Source organism: Camelina sativa, chromosome 4, assembly GCF_000633955.1.
Source record: "Camelina sativa cultivar DH55 chromosome 4, Cs, whole genome shotgun sequence".
Lineage (NCBI taxonomy): Eukaryota > Viridiplantae > Streptophyta > Magnoliopsida > Brassicales > Brassicaceae > Camelina > Camelina sativa.
In genome coordinates this window covers 6841125-6855150 of record NC_025688.1, presented here as the reverse complement: position 1 = coordinate 6855150, position 14026 = coordinate 6841125, and the positions used below count along the sequence as shown (strand labels likewise).

Genomic DNA, 14026 nt, shown 5'->3' with positions numbered 1-14026 from the left:
TACGTGAATGATCACGTGGGTTCACTAGTGATGTTTCGTCACATATAAGAAGTGAACGAATATCATGTTAATATGGTGGTAACAAAACAACAACAACAAAAGAAACATAGAAAGATAGAATAGTGTGGATTCCTTGTCCATCAAAGGAATCATAAGAGAGAAAGGTCAAAAGGAGGAGAAAATCAATTTGAAGACTTGGATCTATCATCAAACATAATCAAGCAATGGATCAAAGTTAGTGTTTCTTCTTCTCTAAAAAAGTGTTCATGGTTGAATTAGATCAATTCTAGATGATCTTGGGGATATATAGATTTCATAAATATAGAAATCTGAATTTATATATGGTATCAAAGCCATTTTTGATTTGTTTAGTTCACTAATCTAACGTATGACATGGAAATCTAGTGCTTAACGGTTCGTAATCAATTCTGGAATTTTTGGTGTGCATAATCAACGTATCCGAAGAGGCACGTACGTATAAGTAACTGCCATATTCTTCTAAATCGTTTCATGCATGCATGAATGTTTAATTCACTTTGAATAATATTGTGTGTGCATGAAGATTCTCGTAGAATCATGATTAGAGGTTTTTGGGTTTTTGTCTTATTTATAAAGCACACTGAAGTGGAAAGAATCTCGGTTATTTTATTATTATGAAATCGTTGTTGATGTTGTGCATAAATTATGTCGTGCATGATTACGGAGGTCCGGCCCGTGGCTAAAGCTTGTGAAGCTCGTGTTTTAAGCATCAAACTAATATATAAATGTTAAGAGCATCATTTTTAAAAAAGTGTGCTGTAGTGTAGTGGTCAATCCCACTTAATTTATCATAGAGTTCTCTATTTCAATCTGTACATAAGTCATTTTTGGGTTTTTCGTTTTCTTTTTTTAATAATAGGTCTAAAAAAATTCTTTTCGGCTTTAGGCATCAAAATCTATTGCGCCGGTTCTGATTACGGTTGTTGCATCAGTTATTTTCTTTGATTTGTGGTGGTGTTAATAGATAACCGGTTATTCTTTATGTTGAACACTTACACACAATTAGCGCAGTCGTAAAGTCACGATTAACAGTTGTAGTTTGCTTCCGCTGCAAATTTTTTAGTTTATGTTAAAAACCGGGTAATTTGAGTTATGTAATATTAACATAATATAAAATAATGTATTTATATGTATATAACTGGACTGCCAAAAATTGTAGTATCATAATTGGGAAAACATAATTTATAATTTAGTGTATCTTTAAAATTTTAATTGCACAAATTTAAAATTTATAAGGTTTATTTCTATTAACATAATTATAAATGTTTAATATGTTATTTAAAATGAATTGAAATAATGTTTTTATCTATTGTTTTGTTTTTGATTTATTTTTTTATTATTCTTGTACATAGTTTGTATAGTTGTGTTTATAATATCATATATATTAGTTTATAGTGTAAATGCCTAAACCATCTAAAACTGTCTAGCTAACGCCTAGCGCTTTCTTGAACATTGATTAAAATTATACAATTTGCAAATAAATTATTAATACCAAAACCAATGTAACACCCTCGACTACCTTTAGTGGGATCCACTTATTCTCTAGTTCCAGTGAGTCTACCAGTGAATCTTCATCATTCTGATTGGTGAAAATATATTTTTGGGGGAAAACGGTGATATAAGTTGTTTTTTTTTGTTGTTGATAAATCTGAGGATAATTATGTCAAGTTCAAAATATAATATTTTAAGATCAATGCTAAATATCAGTTTGTCTCCATATCCCATGATTAATATCTCTATCCCAGCTCCTGTCCTGATCGCGTCTTCTGTCAGGCCGAGGAGGTGAACACTCATGACTCAGGAGAAGGTGTATGGTATTTACGAGCATGAGAATAGCGTTCGGCGAATCCACGCCCCTTTCGGATACGCTTGCTCACACCACTTGGAGATGTGCAACCAATAAAGGTAGAGAAATTAAAAGAAAATTAATTTGACATAATTAAAGAATATATAGAAAATTATAAGCATGGTAGTATGTGAATCCCAAATAATTCAAAGATGAAAATATAAATTAAATAAAACAATCTGAAAATACTACAGTAAATTTTAAAATACAGTATTAGAAAAAGAAGACGCATATATTAATCTTTTTTTGGGTTAACATATTAATCTTACCTATTTCCAATTGAAAAAAGAGAAAATAGGAGAAAATTTTTGGTTTTAAAAAATATGCAAAATTTACCTTCCCATTAAAAAAAAAATTCCCAATTAAACAAAGTTGAAAGTTGTGTTTTTGAATAAATTATTTAAATATGAAACTATCTATGTTTTCATAGAAGTGAGTATTTATAAAATTTAGAATTAATAATTAACTGTATATTTTCTTTAATCTATTTTTCTATATTTTTTTGTAGAATTAATAACTTAAAATTAAAAATGAGTAAATAATATTATAATTTCGAATTTTGTGAAATATATATCTTATTATATAAAGTTGAGTTTTGAAAGTTAGCCATTAATAAGATTTTAACATGTGCCAAGTTTATATCAATATCAAAATCTCACAAATGTCTAATTCTCCTTAATGGGTAACTTTTAAAATCCAACTTTATATAATAAGATAATAAGATGTGTTCTATTTGTTTCTTAACTTTGGTATGCTTTGGTTATTTAATGAAGATGATCAAAAAAATAATAATTCACTATTTGTATACGGCAAATGGTGGGCTAACTTTATAGTACTACTTCACGATTTTAAAATTAACTTAATGTTATTTGAACTATTTGTATAAGTGGAGATCGGACTTTTCGGTGATAAATACAAAAATAATGATGTAATGTAAGTATCATTGGAATGCAATTGGGTTTTCTCTCTCTCTTCTCTCTCTGCGATTTTTTAGAGAGAGAGAAATTCTCCGATCTTCTTTTTGTTCGTCGGTTGGTATATTCTGGCTTTATTTCTCGGCTATCAGGCTTGCTTCTGGCATCTCCGGTTTTTTCAATGAAGTTGGCCAGTTCTTTCTCCGGCAACGGTGGCTACTTTAGCGCCGGTTTGGCTAGCGCTTTCTCCGGTAGCGGTGGCTACTTTAGCACTGCTTGGCCGGCTTTTCTCTAGTAGATCCGCTGCCTTCTCTCAGTGGTGTTTGGTTTTAGTTTTTTTGTTGACTCAGTTGATTCGGTTAATCTTCGAATCCGATTTTGGTTGCTTCTATCATTCATTTGGTTTGATTTGAAGTAATTGATGATGATGCATGTATCTATGCCGAAGTTTGATGGGTCGATGGAGTTTGTTTGGTTTGCAGGCTTATGATGTAGATCTTCTTTCTTGGAGATTGGAAAGTTCTTTACTGAAGACGAAGATGGTGAAGCTCTGCTTTGGAGTTATTTTCTCAGCAAAATTGGAATCCGCTGTAACTTTCTGGGTGTAGATCGAGATTTCAGTATAACTTTCCAGCGATTTTGACCGGAATCGAAGTTTTCCAGCGTTACTTCCGTATGCCGGTGACCGGAGACTCCATTCTTCGACTTCCCACGTGTCAACCATCATGTCTCTCTTTTGCTACGTGGTCTGTGTTCCATTTAATCTCTTCAGTCTCAAGGAAGAAATTATGATTGGGCATGTGGGCTTTTATTTTAGTTGGTTTGTTTTATACATTTGGTTCTTTTGGCTTGTAATATTGGTCTGTTTACTAGGCTTAATCAATAAAGACGCTCTAGTGAAAAAAAAAGTATCATTGGAATGCCGACATCTCTTTCTACAATAGTGAAAACATTTATAATAATAATAATAAGATAACATACTTTAGAAATGAATTCTTTTATTTTAAAACATTTTTTGGTCCATGAGGCAATTTTTTTCTTACTTTTACACTATTGATTTAAAATTGGAAAAAATGCCGAAAAAATTCCCAACTTTCAAATTTACAATAAAAAAGCCTGGACTTTCAAGATGTCATTTTAATTCTTAAGTTTGGGTTGATTTTATAATTAAATGACGAACTTTTGTTGACCTGGCCGTTTAAGTCATCGTGATAATCACCGTTAGAAACCCGAAAACGGAGTTAATTAACCGTTAACGGTCTCCGTCAATCACAAAAATGACGTCGTTTCTCTTAATGAAGAAACTTATAACCCCAAATCGATTTCTATGGTTCGAAAACCCTCAAATCGATTTCTAGTTTGAAACCCCCAAATCGATCTCCAATGAGTTCCAGCTCTGTCACATCCGGTGTTGTCGGTGAGCGTGGTGTGCCGTCGAAGTTTGTATGTGGTTTAGGTGTCACTATCTTTACTTTTAAGACGCAAGAGAATCCGGGACGACGTTTCTTCCGTTGTGTCAGCAAAAGAGATGTGAATTCGTGGACAACCAAGAAAGATGTAAGTATATAAACTTGTTCTTCGTTTTGTTGACCAATTCAAGTTAATAATGTGTCATTTGTATGTGCATTAGAATCACTTGTTTAAGTGGGTTGAGGATGCCGTGTTTGAAGAAGTTAAAGATGCTTTGCCTAGAGTAGCCATCATGGCAAATGAAATTAGCAAAGCAATGTGAGGCAAATGAGTTAAAGGCTATGATTCAAGAATTAAAGTATGAAGAAATGCTTAGCAAAATGGAACTTCAAAAATGTAAAGTGTGCTTCAAATTGTATTTTGTGTGGCTTTGTGTTATCACCATTATGTTGGTTTATGTGATGTATGGTCAAGGAAAAGAGAAGAAAGTTGTTTTTGGTTATTAAGTGTATTTTCACAAATGGTTTGTCTGTGTTGTAATCGGTTTGTTTGTGTTGTAATCGCGTGGAGGTGGTGAATGAAATAGACAAGATCATGTTTAGATCATGTCTTAAAATAGCCTAATAGAACATGTCTTAATAAAAAACAAAACAACACCAAAACTGTGTTCCTAAAATGTTAATGACACAAGCCAAATCAGTCAAACAACAACACCAAATACGGTTTTGAATCTAACCAAAAAACACAAAACACATAAACTGCATCAACAAAAGCCTCTTAGCTTGAACATTGAAACTATGGACCCAACCTCCTGTCTGAGTACTTCCGCCTCTCTGAGATGCATCCTGAGATCCTCCTGTCTGCGGTGGTGGTATATGTGCTCTTCCTCTCTGATTTGGTGGAATATGTGCTCTTCCTCTCTGTGAGGAGCCTCCTCTTTGTGATCCTCCTCTTTGTGATGATCGTCCTCTAAGAGATGATGCTCCCTGAGATGGTGGTCTATGAGATTATCCCTGAGAAGATTTTCCATGAGATGGTGGTCCCTGAGATGTTTCTCCAACCAACGGTTGTCCTTGTCCAAATAAGATAATCCTCGGTTTCTAAGTCAATAACAATATCAATATTTATTCAATATTCTAAACAAACACACAAACACCAACTGTGATTATTACCTGATCTTTTCTTGGTCGACCTCTTCCTCTCCTTGGTGGAGTTGTAACTCTCGGATTCTTACAGCTTTGTTTGTTGTGTCCTTCTTCCTTGCAGTTTGAACATGTCATGATACGGTTCATGCGTGATAACGTGGCGTTGGAGCTAGAAGCAGTCTCAAACATCCCCTTTCACCTAGCATGGTTACGTGGTCTACCAGGATTGCCTCTTCTCCATGGAGGTGGCAAAACTCCTAATCTGTTCACTATTGGCCACAAGAGCTTGCCTTGAACAGGCCCAATACCATCCTAGTATGTTAGCTCCCACATTCTTTCTGTGTACCAGTCCACAACATAATCTTCAACTTTCTCTTTCTTCTCTATGATGACAGATGCAACATGAACACATGGTATCCCTGTCATCTGCCACTTTATACAACCACATGTACGAGCACTCATGTCCACTTCGTAAATCATATCACCATGTTTTATTTCATGTTTGTTGTGTCTTGCCATCCATCTTTCACAAGCTTGTTCCCCAACAATCATCTTCTCTATCTCAGCATGAGCTCTCTTCGTGAATCGAGTCTTCAATCTACAAGCGATTATATATCTCTTGGCATTGTGCACCATACACTGCCTTCTAATGTCTTCCAACATCTCTAGTAACGGTTTCCTTCTCGCTTGGCGGATTGTCCTATTGAAAGACTCACTAAGGTTATTCAAGGTGTCATTGCAGCAACTTCCAACCTTAAAGAATGCTCTAGACCATGTCCTGGGATTAGTCTTCAGTAGAGAATCATAGGCACTTGGATTGTAATTCTTTAGCTCCAGCATATACCCATTGAATTCTCCTACCGTGTAGCTCCTAGCTATCTTCCAGAAGAGTCTCTGAAGCTCCATGTCATGGCTTCTTCTCTTCCAGTTGTCCATGATGTGCCTAGAACACTGCCTATGCTCAGCTTCTAGAATGACTGTTTGGATTGCTTTCACTAAACCCTGTAATTAGCTATACAACAAGTAAGAATGACAATGACATTTATCATAAGATTGAATGTAAAATAATTTAGTATGGCCTACCGATTGTTTGTCTGAGATGACTGTGAATTTTTTCCCATCTTTAAGATCCAACTTCGCACTGAGCATCCTAAGAAACCAGTCTCAGTTATCATCATTCTCGATCTTAACAACAGCCCATGCAATAGGAACAATCCTGTTATCCCCATCTCTTTCCACAACAGCTAAGAGGTGACCTTTAACGTCCCACTTCAGAAACACACCATTTATTCCGATGATAGGTATGCATGTATGCTTCCAAGAATCTCTTTGTGACTTAAAACAGATGAATAGACGATAAAACCTTTGTAAGCTTCCAATGATTGTACCCGGTATAGTCTCAATCTCAAATGCCGTATCCAGATTAGATCGAAAGATCTCTGCTTGACAATCAAAAATACGAGCGAAATGTTCTTGATGTGTCACTTTCCTTTCTTTAAGAACTTTGGTCTTCTCCTTTGCACATTGGTCTTCAGTCACTGTCAAACCATACTCCCTCAAGATCTCTGCAACCATCTCTTGTTTAGTAATTTTGCGATTCCTTCTCAACCTTTCTCTATACAGCCAAGCAATTTCCTTGCTTCAGCATCTTCGAGTACCCTGACCTCACACAAGCATGTTCATTATCATATATTTTAACTTGCATCTTATGCTTTTTCTTGTCATACGCGCAGTAGCATCTCCATGGACATTTGACATCAGTGGCAGAACACTTCGCACCAATCTTCAAACTTTGTGACCTATAAAGCTTGATGTCGTATATGGTTTTCAAACAATACCTCAAGACAACTATCTTGTATTCATCTGGGCCATTGAATGTTTTCCCCAACTTCAGAAGTTCTTGAGGATCTTCAGCTTCATGACCATCACCATTTTCATCACAATTGTCTTCATCATCACTGTCTGATAGAGGATCTGGAATCTTCTCATCTTCCCAAATATCATCTCCACTATTTGCATCATTTTCATTATCCACCTCATCTCTCGCAGCTGTTCCAAATTTGGCTTCAAAGTCTTCACAATTTTCTTCCTCGACACCGGCATCATCTTCATCTCTTTCGACATTTTCTCCTATATTGGAATCCCAATTGTTTTCTTCTACACCTACATTTCCTACACAATTGTCTTCCACACCTACAACTGGTTCTACATCTACAACGGCCAAATTGTCAGATTGACGAACTTCCTCTACGTTTTCATTTCCGTTTACCTCGTCTGCGTAACCAATCTCACCATAGTCTTCATCGCCAGCCACCGTACAATCATCCCCACTTACAGCCTCACAATCTTCTTCAATATCTTCACCCTTCTTCCTTTTTCGATACTTCCTTTTCTTTTTCTAGTATCGGTTGACCAATCTCAATTGCTGCTTCGGGTGGGTTTGAACCAGGCTCACTCTCAGATGGGTTGCGAACCGTTGCCTCTGTCTCCATTGCCTCCGCTGTCTCCACCGTCTCCATTACCTCCTCTGTCTCCACTGTCTCCGACGAACTCAGTCTCATTGACCACCGAGTTGGAAGCTTCGGTCCTCCTCCACGGGTTCTTGCCATCCAATTAGGACTTCGTTTCGATTTTAGAGAATGAGAGATTTTTGTTTTACGTGTTTTGTGATTGGAGATCGATTTGGGGGTTTCGAACTAGAAATCGATTTGAGGGTTTTCGAACCCTAGAAATCGATTTGGGGGTTATAAGTTTCTTCATTAAGAGAAACGACGCCGTTTTTGTGATTGACGGAGACCGTTAACTGTTAATTAACTATGTTTTCGGGTTTCTAACGGTGATTATCACGATGACTTAAATGGCCAGGTCAACAAAAATTCGTCATTTAATTATAAAGTCAACCCAAACTTGAAGATTAAAATGACATCTTGAAAGTCTAGGCTTTTTTCGTCGCAAATTTGAAAATTGGGATTTTTTTCGGCATTTTTCCCATTTAAAATTTAGAGATTTTGTCCCTAATTTTGTGAGAGGGGGTTAACTAAACCAAAGACATTAGTTGTGTGTGGGACTTGTCCATTTATAACTAGTACTACTACTAACGATGCAATGGCTGGAAAATGATTCTTGAAGAAATCATTGAGATCTAATGGTTCTTATGCATTATTAATTTGACCGTTAGATGGAAATATATCACATGGCTACGAGATAATAAAAGTTTTTTTTTGATAAAAAGGATATTTAGAAGTTATTAAAATTCGATAACCAGTTTTTTTTACAATGAATTATAATTACATTTTTTCTTCATTTTAAGATTTATATTAATATAATTTTTATGTATAATTATGTAACATCCGCGAACTAGAATCCCGGTTTGGAATGTGCTTGATCGATGGTAGTAGTGCATCGGTCGATGCAAGGTCGGTTTTGTGCGATATGTTTTAAGTAAAACACTGCGTTTTGGGTTAGGGAAAAACTCTTAACTCGAGTTTTTCTCTCATTCGAAGAGATTGGCCGTTTTTGAGAGAAAAGAAAAGAGAGAAAAAAGTTTGAAGTTTTCTTGGTGAGATTTTAGGAGTTTGAAGTTGTTCATGTAGAGATCTGTAGCTGGGATCGTTGAAGGAGCTTCCTAGGAGCATTGTTTTGCTTGTTTGAGGTTCAGAATCTTCTTGGCAAAGGTAAGTGCATGACCATGACTTATCTAAGATGGAGATTTCTCTGATCTGCTTGTTTATGTATTGTTTGGATTGGTAGAATGTTATTCGGGACTTTGTGAAGCTTTCTTGTGGCTTGGAATTGAGTTTGATGGTTGTAGGAACGAAGATCCGGCGAGAAGCTTCGAGGAAAAACGATGCTCGGCATGTGCATCGGTCGATGCAAATGCGAGGACGGCGCGTTTGACCTAAAAGTATCGGTCGATGCCATGTGGAGGCGTTGGTCGAGCATGCGTCGGCCGATGCATTGTGTGTGTCGATCGATGCAACTAAACCTTGTGTCGGTCGATGCAAGCATGTGTTGGTCGATGCAACCCCAGTTGGTGTCGGTCGATGCATGGTTGGCGTTGGTCGATGCAAAATCTTGGTTTGTCATTGTTGGTTATTGATTGTTGGTTGATGGTTAGAGATGTCTCTATTGCTTGTGTGTATAGCCCAGTAGATGGGAGGATTGCCTTACTGAGTGTTTATAAAATACTCATGCATTTCAATTTGTGTTTGTGGTGCAGGTAAAGGCAAAGTGTGAACGTGGAATCAAGGCAATGAAGATGAGGATGTTCTAGAGACTCGATTGGTTGTTGTCTGGCATTGCTAGGTTGCTAGAGTTGAGTCCTAGAATGTTGTTTAGGATTGCTGGTTCTATGTGTTTATGTTGATTGGATTATTGGTTAATTGTTATGCTTTAATATTGGTTATTTATTATTGGCTATTTATTGGTATTGTCTATTTTCCGCTGTTTGGTTTGGATGTGGTTAGGTGTCTAGTTGGTATGAGATCACTAGTTTAGAGTATTTATTCTTTTTATTATTTATTTGGGTCGTTTCAAATTATATTTAATACTATCCATTTTTGATTGTAAATGTGTTATTTGGTAAATGATAGTGTGTGTTGGAAAAACTTGGATGGGTAGTAAAATTATATGAGACAACAATGAACACCCAATATGAATCAAACCATATGAGAATGTATGAGTTAATAGTTTGTGTATTCGAACTCAACCTTCTTTTTTGTTGTCCATAAATCTTAAACTCTAAACCTAAAAAAATAATACTAATCATGAAACTCTAAATTTAAAACTCATAACTCTTGTCTCCTCGATCTTAAACATTAACCTCAAAAGCATGTNTCCAAATTTGGCTTCAAAGTCTTCACAATTTTCTTCCTCGACACCGGCATCATCTTCATCTCTTTCGACATTTTCTCCTATATTGGAATCCCAATTGTTTTCTTCTACACCTACATTTCCTACACAATTGTCTTCCACACCTACAACTGGTTCTACATCTACAACGGCCAAATTGTCAGATTGACGAACTTCCTCTACGTTTTCATTTCCGTTTACCTCGTCTGCGTAACCAATCTCACCATAGTCTTCATCGCCAGCCACCGTACAATCATCCCCACTTACAGCCTCACAATCTTCTTCAATATCTTCACCCTTCTTCCTTTTTCGATACTTCCTTTTCTTTTTCTAGTATCGGTTGACCAATCTCAATTGCTGCTTCGGGTGGGTTTGAACCAGGCTCACTCTCAGATGGGTTGCGAACCGTTGCCTCTGTCTCCATTGCCTCCGCTGTCTCCACCGTCTCCATTACCTCCTCTGTCTCCACTGTCTCCGACGAACTCAGTCTCATTGACCACCGAGTTGGAAGCTTCGGTCCTCCTCCACGGGTTCTTGCCATCCAATTAGGACTTCGTTTCGATTTTAGAGAATGAGAGATTTTTGTTTTACGTGTTTTGTGATTGGAGATCGATTTGGGGGTTTCGAACTAGAAATCGATTTGAGGGTTTTCGAACCCTAGAAATCGATTTGGGGGTTATAAGTTTCTTCATTAAGAGAAACGACGCCGTTTTTGTGATTGACGGAGACCGTTAACTGTTAATTAACTATGTTTTCGGGTTTCTAACGGTGATTATCACGATGACTTAAATGGCCAGGTCAACAAAAATTCGTCATTTAATTATAAAGTCAACCCAAACTTGAAGATTAAAATGACATCTTGAAAGTCTAGGCTTTTTTCGTCGCAAATTTGAAAATTGGGATTTTTTTCGGCATTTTTCCCATTTAAAATTTAGAGATTTTGTCCCTAATTTTGTGAGAGGGGGTTAACTAAACCAAAGACATTAGTTGTGTGTGGGACTTGTCCATTTATAACTAGTACTACTACTAACGATGCAATGGCTGGAAAATGATTCTTGAAGAAATCATTGAGATCTAATGGTTCTTATGCATTATTAATTTGACCGTTAGATGGAAATATATCACATGGCTACGAGATAATAAAAGTTTTTTTTTGATAAAAAGGATATTTAGAAGTTATTAAAATTCGATAACCAGTTTTTTTTACAATGAATTATAATTACATTTTTTCTTCATTTTAAGATTTATATTAATATAATTTTTATGTATAATTATGTAACATCCGCGAACTAGAATCCCGGTTTGGAATGTGCTTGATCGATGGTAGTAGTGCATCGGTCGATGCAAGGTCGGTTTTGTGCGATATGTTTTAAGTAAAACACTGCGTTTTGGGTTAGGGAAAAACTCTTAACTCGAGTTTTTCTCTCATTCGAAGAGATTGGCCGTTTTTGAGAGAAAAGAAAAGAGAGAAAAAAGTTTGAAGTTTTCTTGGTGAGATTTTAGGAGTTTGAAGTTGTTCATGTAGAGATCTGTAGCTGGGATCGTTGAAGGAGCTTCCTAGGAGCATTGTTTTGCTTGTTTGAGGTTCAGAATCTTCTTGGCAAAGGTAAGTGCATGACCATGACTTATCTAAGATGGAGATTTCTCTGATCTGCTTGTTTATGTATTGTTTGGATTGGTAGAATGTTATTCGGGACTTTGTGAAGCTTTCTTGTGGCTTGGAATTGAGTTTGATGGTTGTAGGAACGAAGATCCGGCGAGAAGCTTCGAGGAAAAACGATGCTCGGCATGTGCATCGGTCGATGCAAATGCGAGGACGGCGCGTTTGACCTAAAAGTATCGGTCGATGCCATGTGGAGGCGTTGGTCGAGCATGCGTCGGCCGATGCATTGTGTGTGTCGATCGATGCAACTAAACCTTGTGTCGGTCGATGCAAGCATGTGTTGGTCGATGCAACCCCAGTTGGTGTCGGTCGATGCATGGTTGGCGTTGGTCGATGCAAAATCTTGGTTTGTCATTGTTGGTTATTGATTGTTGGTTGATGGTTAGAGATGTCTCTATTGCTTGTGTGTATAGCCCAGTAGATGGGAGGATTGCCTTACTGAGTGTTTATAAAATACTCATGCATTTCAATTTGTGTTTGTGGTGCAGGTAAAGGCAAAGTGTGAACGTGGAATCAAGGCAATGAAGATGAGGATGTTCTAGAGACTCGATTGGTTGTTGTCTGGCATTGCTAGGTTGCTAGAGTTGAGTCCTAGAATGTTGTTTAGGATTGCTGGTTCTATGTGTTTATGTTGATTGGATTATTGGTTAATTGTTATGCTTTAATATTGGTTATTTATTATTGGCTATTTATTGGTATTGTCTATTTTCCGCTGTTTGGTTTGGATGTGGTTAGGTGTCTAGTTGGTATGAGATCACTAGTTTAGAGTATTTATTCTTTTTATTATTTATTTGGGTCGTTTCAAATTATATTTAATACTATCCATTTTTGATTGTAAATGTGTTATTTGGTAAATGATAGTGTGTGTTGGAAAAACTTGGATGGGTAGTAAAATTATATGAGACAACAATGAACACCCAATATGAATCAAACCATATGAGAATGTATGAGTTAATAGTTTGTGTATTCGAACTCAACCTTCTTTTTTGTTGTCCATAAATCTTAAACTCTAAACCTAAAAAAATAATACTAATCATGAAACTCTAAATTTAAAACTCATAACTCTTGTCTCCTCGATCTTAAACATTAACCTCAAAAGCATGTAACCATACATACATGCATTATAATTATATTTTCTATAGTTTAAAATCCATTTTACTATATTAAAGGTGAATAGTTATAATATACATTATCCATTTATAGCTAAATAATTGTTCGCTGTTATGTAGATGATTAACATGCATAAATGGATAATTATTTTTAGATGATCAGAGAAAAAAACATACTAATACCTACTTAATCAAACAATTTGTGGTTTGGTAAAGTAGTCATGGTTAACTATCAAACGATTTTAATCTTTCATGTCCATAAAATCGAGTCCATATGGACGATGAGTTATACACATCTACTAAAAACTACTTGTGTTTTGGCGAAGTAGTCATTGTTAACTATCAAAAATTTTTTAACCTCATCATATCCCCTAAAAACTTAAGCATGAAACCATTTATTATATCCTATCCTAAACCCTAAACTCCAAACCCTAAACTCTAAATCCTAAAATTTAAAGCTTAACCTTAGATTGTAAACAATAATCATAGATTTAATTTCATAGCAATTTTTGTAAGCATAGTTTATATTCTATGTGGCCTATGTGTTTTTCGGTTTAATTATAAAGTTCAAGTTCATATTAACGTTTATGAATTCTAATATATAAGACGATACCGTGATGAATCGGTTTCGATTAATGATTAGAATTGGGTGTATTAATAACCCTCCTTCCTTACCAATATATATAATTAATATCTTTCCATGATATTCGTATATATGATAACGTGTAATTAATTTGCAGTATTATATTAATTAGATGAAAGGTCATTATACATAAGTGGCTGTTAAAGTACGTGAATGATCACGTGGGTTCACTAGTGATGTTTCGTCACATATAAGAAGTGAACGAATATCATGTTAATATGGTGGTAACAAAACAACAACAACAAAAGAAACATAGAAAGATAGAATAGTGTGGATTCCTTGTCCATCAAAGGAATCATAAGAGAGAAAGGTCAAAAGGAGGAGAAAATCAATTTGAAGACTTGGATCTATCATCAAACATAATCAAGCAATGGATCAAAGTTAGTGTTTCTTCTTCTCTAAAAAA

At 35.9% G+C, this 14026-nt stretch overlaps 1 protein-coding gene and 1 pseudogene across 1 annotated transcript; one reads left to right on the top strand and one right to left on the bottom strand.

The window, feature by feature from the left end:
• Positions 4183-4715, top strand: LOC109132658 (annotated as a pseudogene).
• LOC104783626 lies at positions 5667-6929 on the bottom strand. The gene is made up of 3 exons (XM_010508761.1): positions 6718-6929; positions 6438-6504; positions 5667-6356 (listed from the first exon to the last, which is right to left on the bottom strand). The coding sequence occupies exons 1-3, from the start codon at positions 6927-6929 to the stop codon at positions 5667-5669; spliced, it is 969 nt and encodes a 322-aa protein (XP_010507063.1).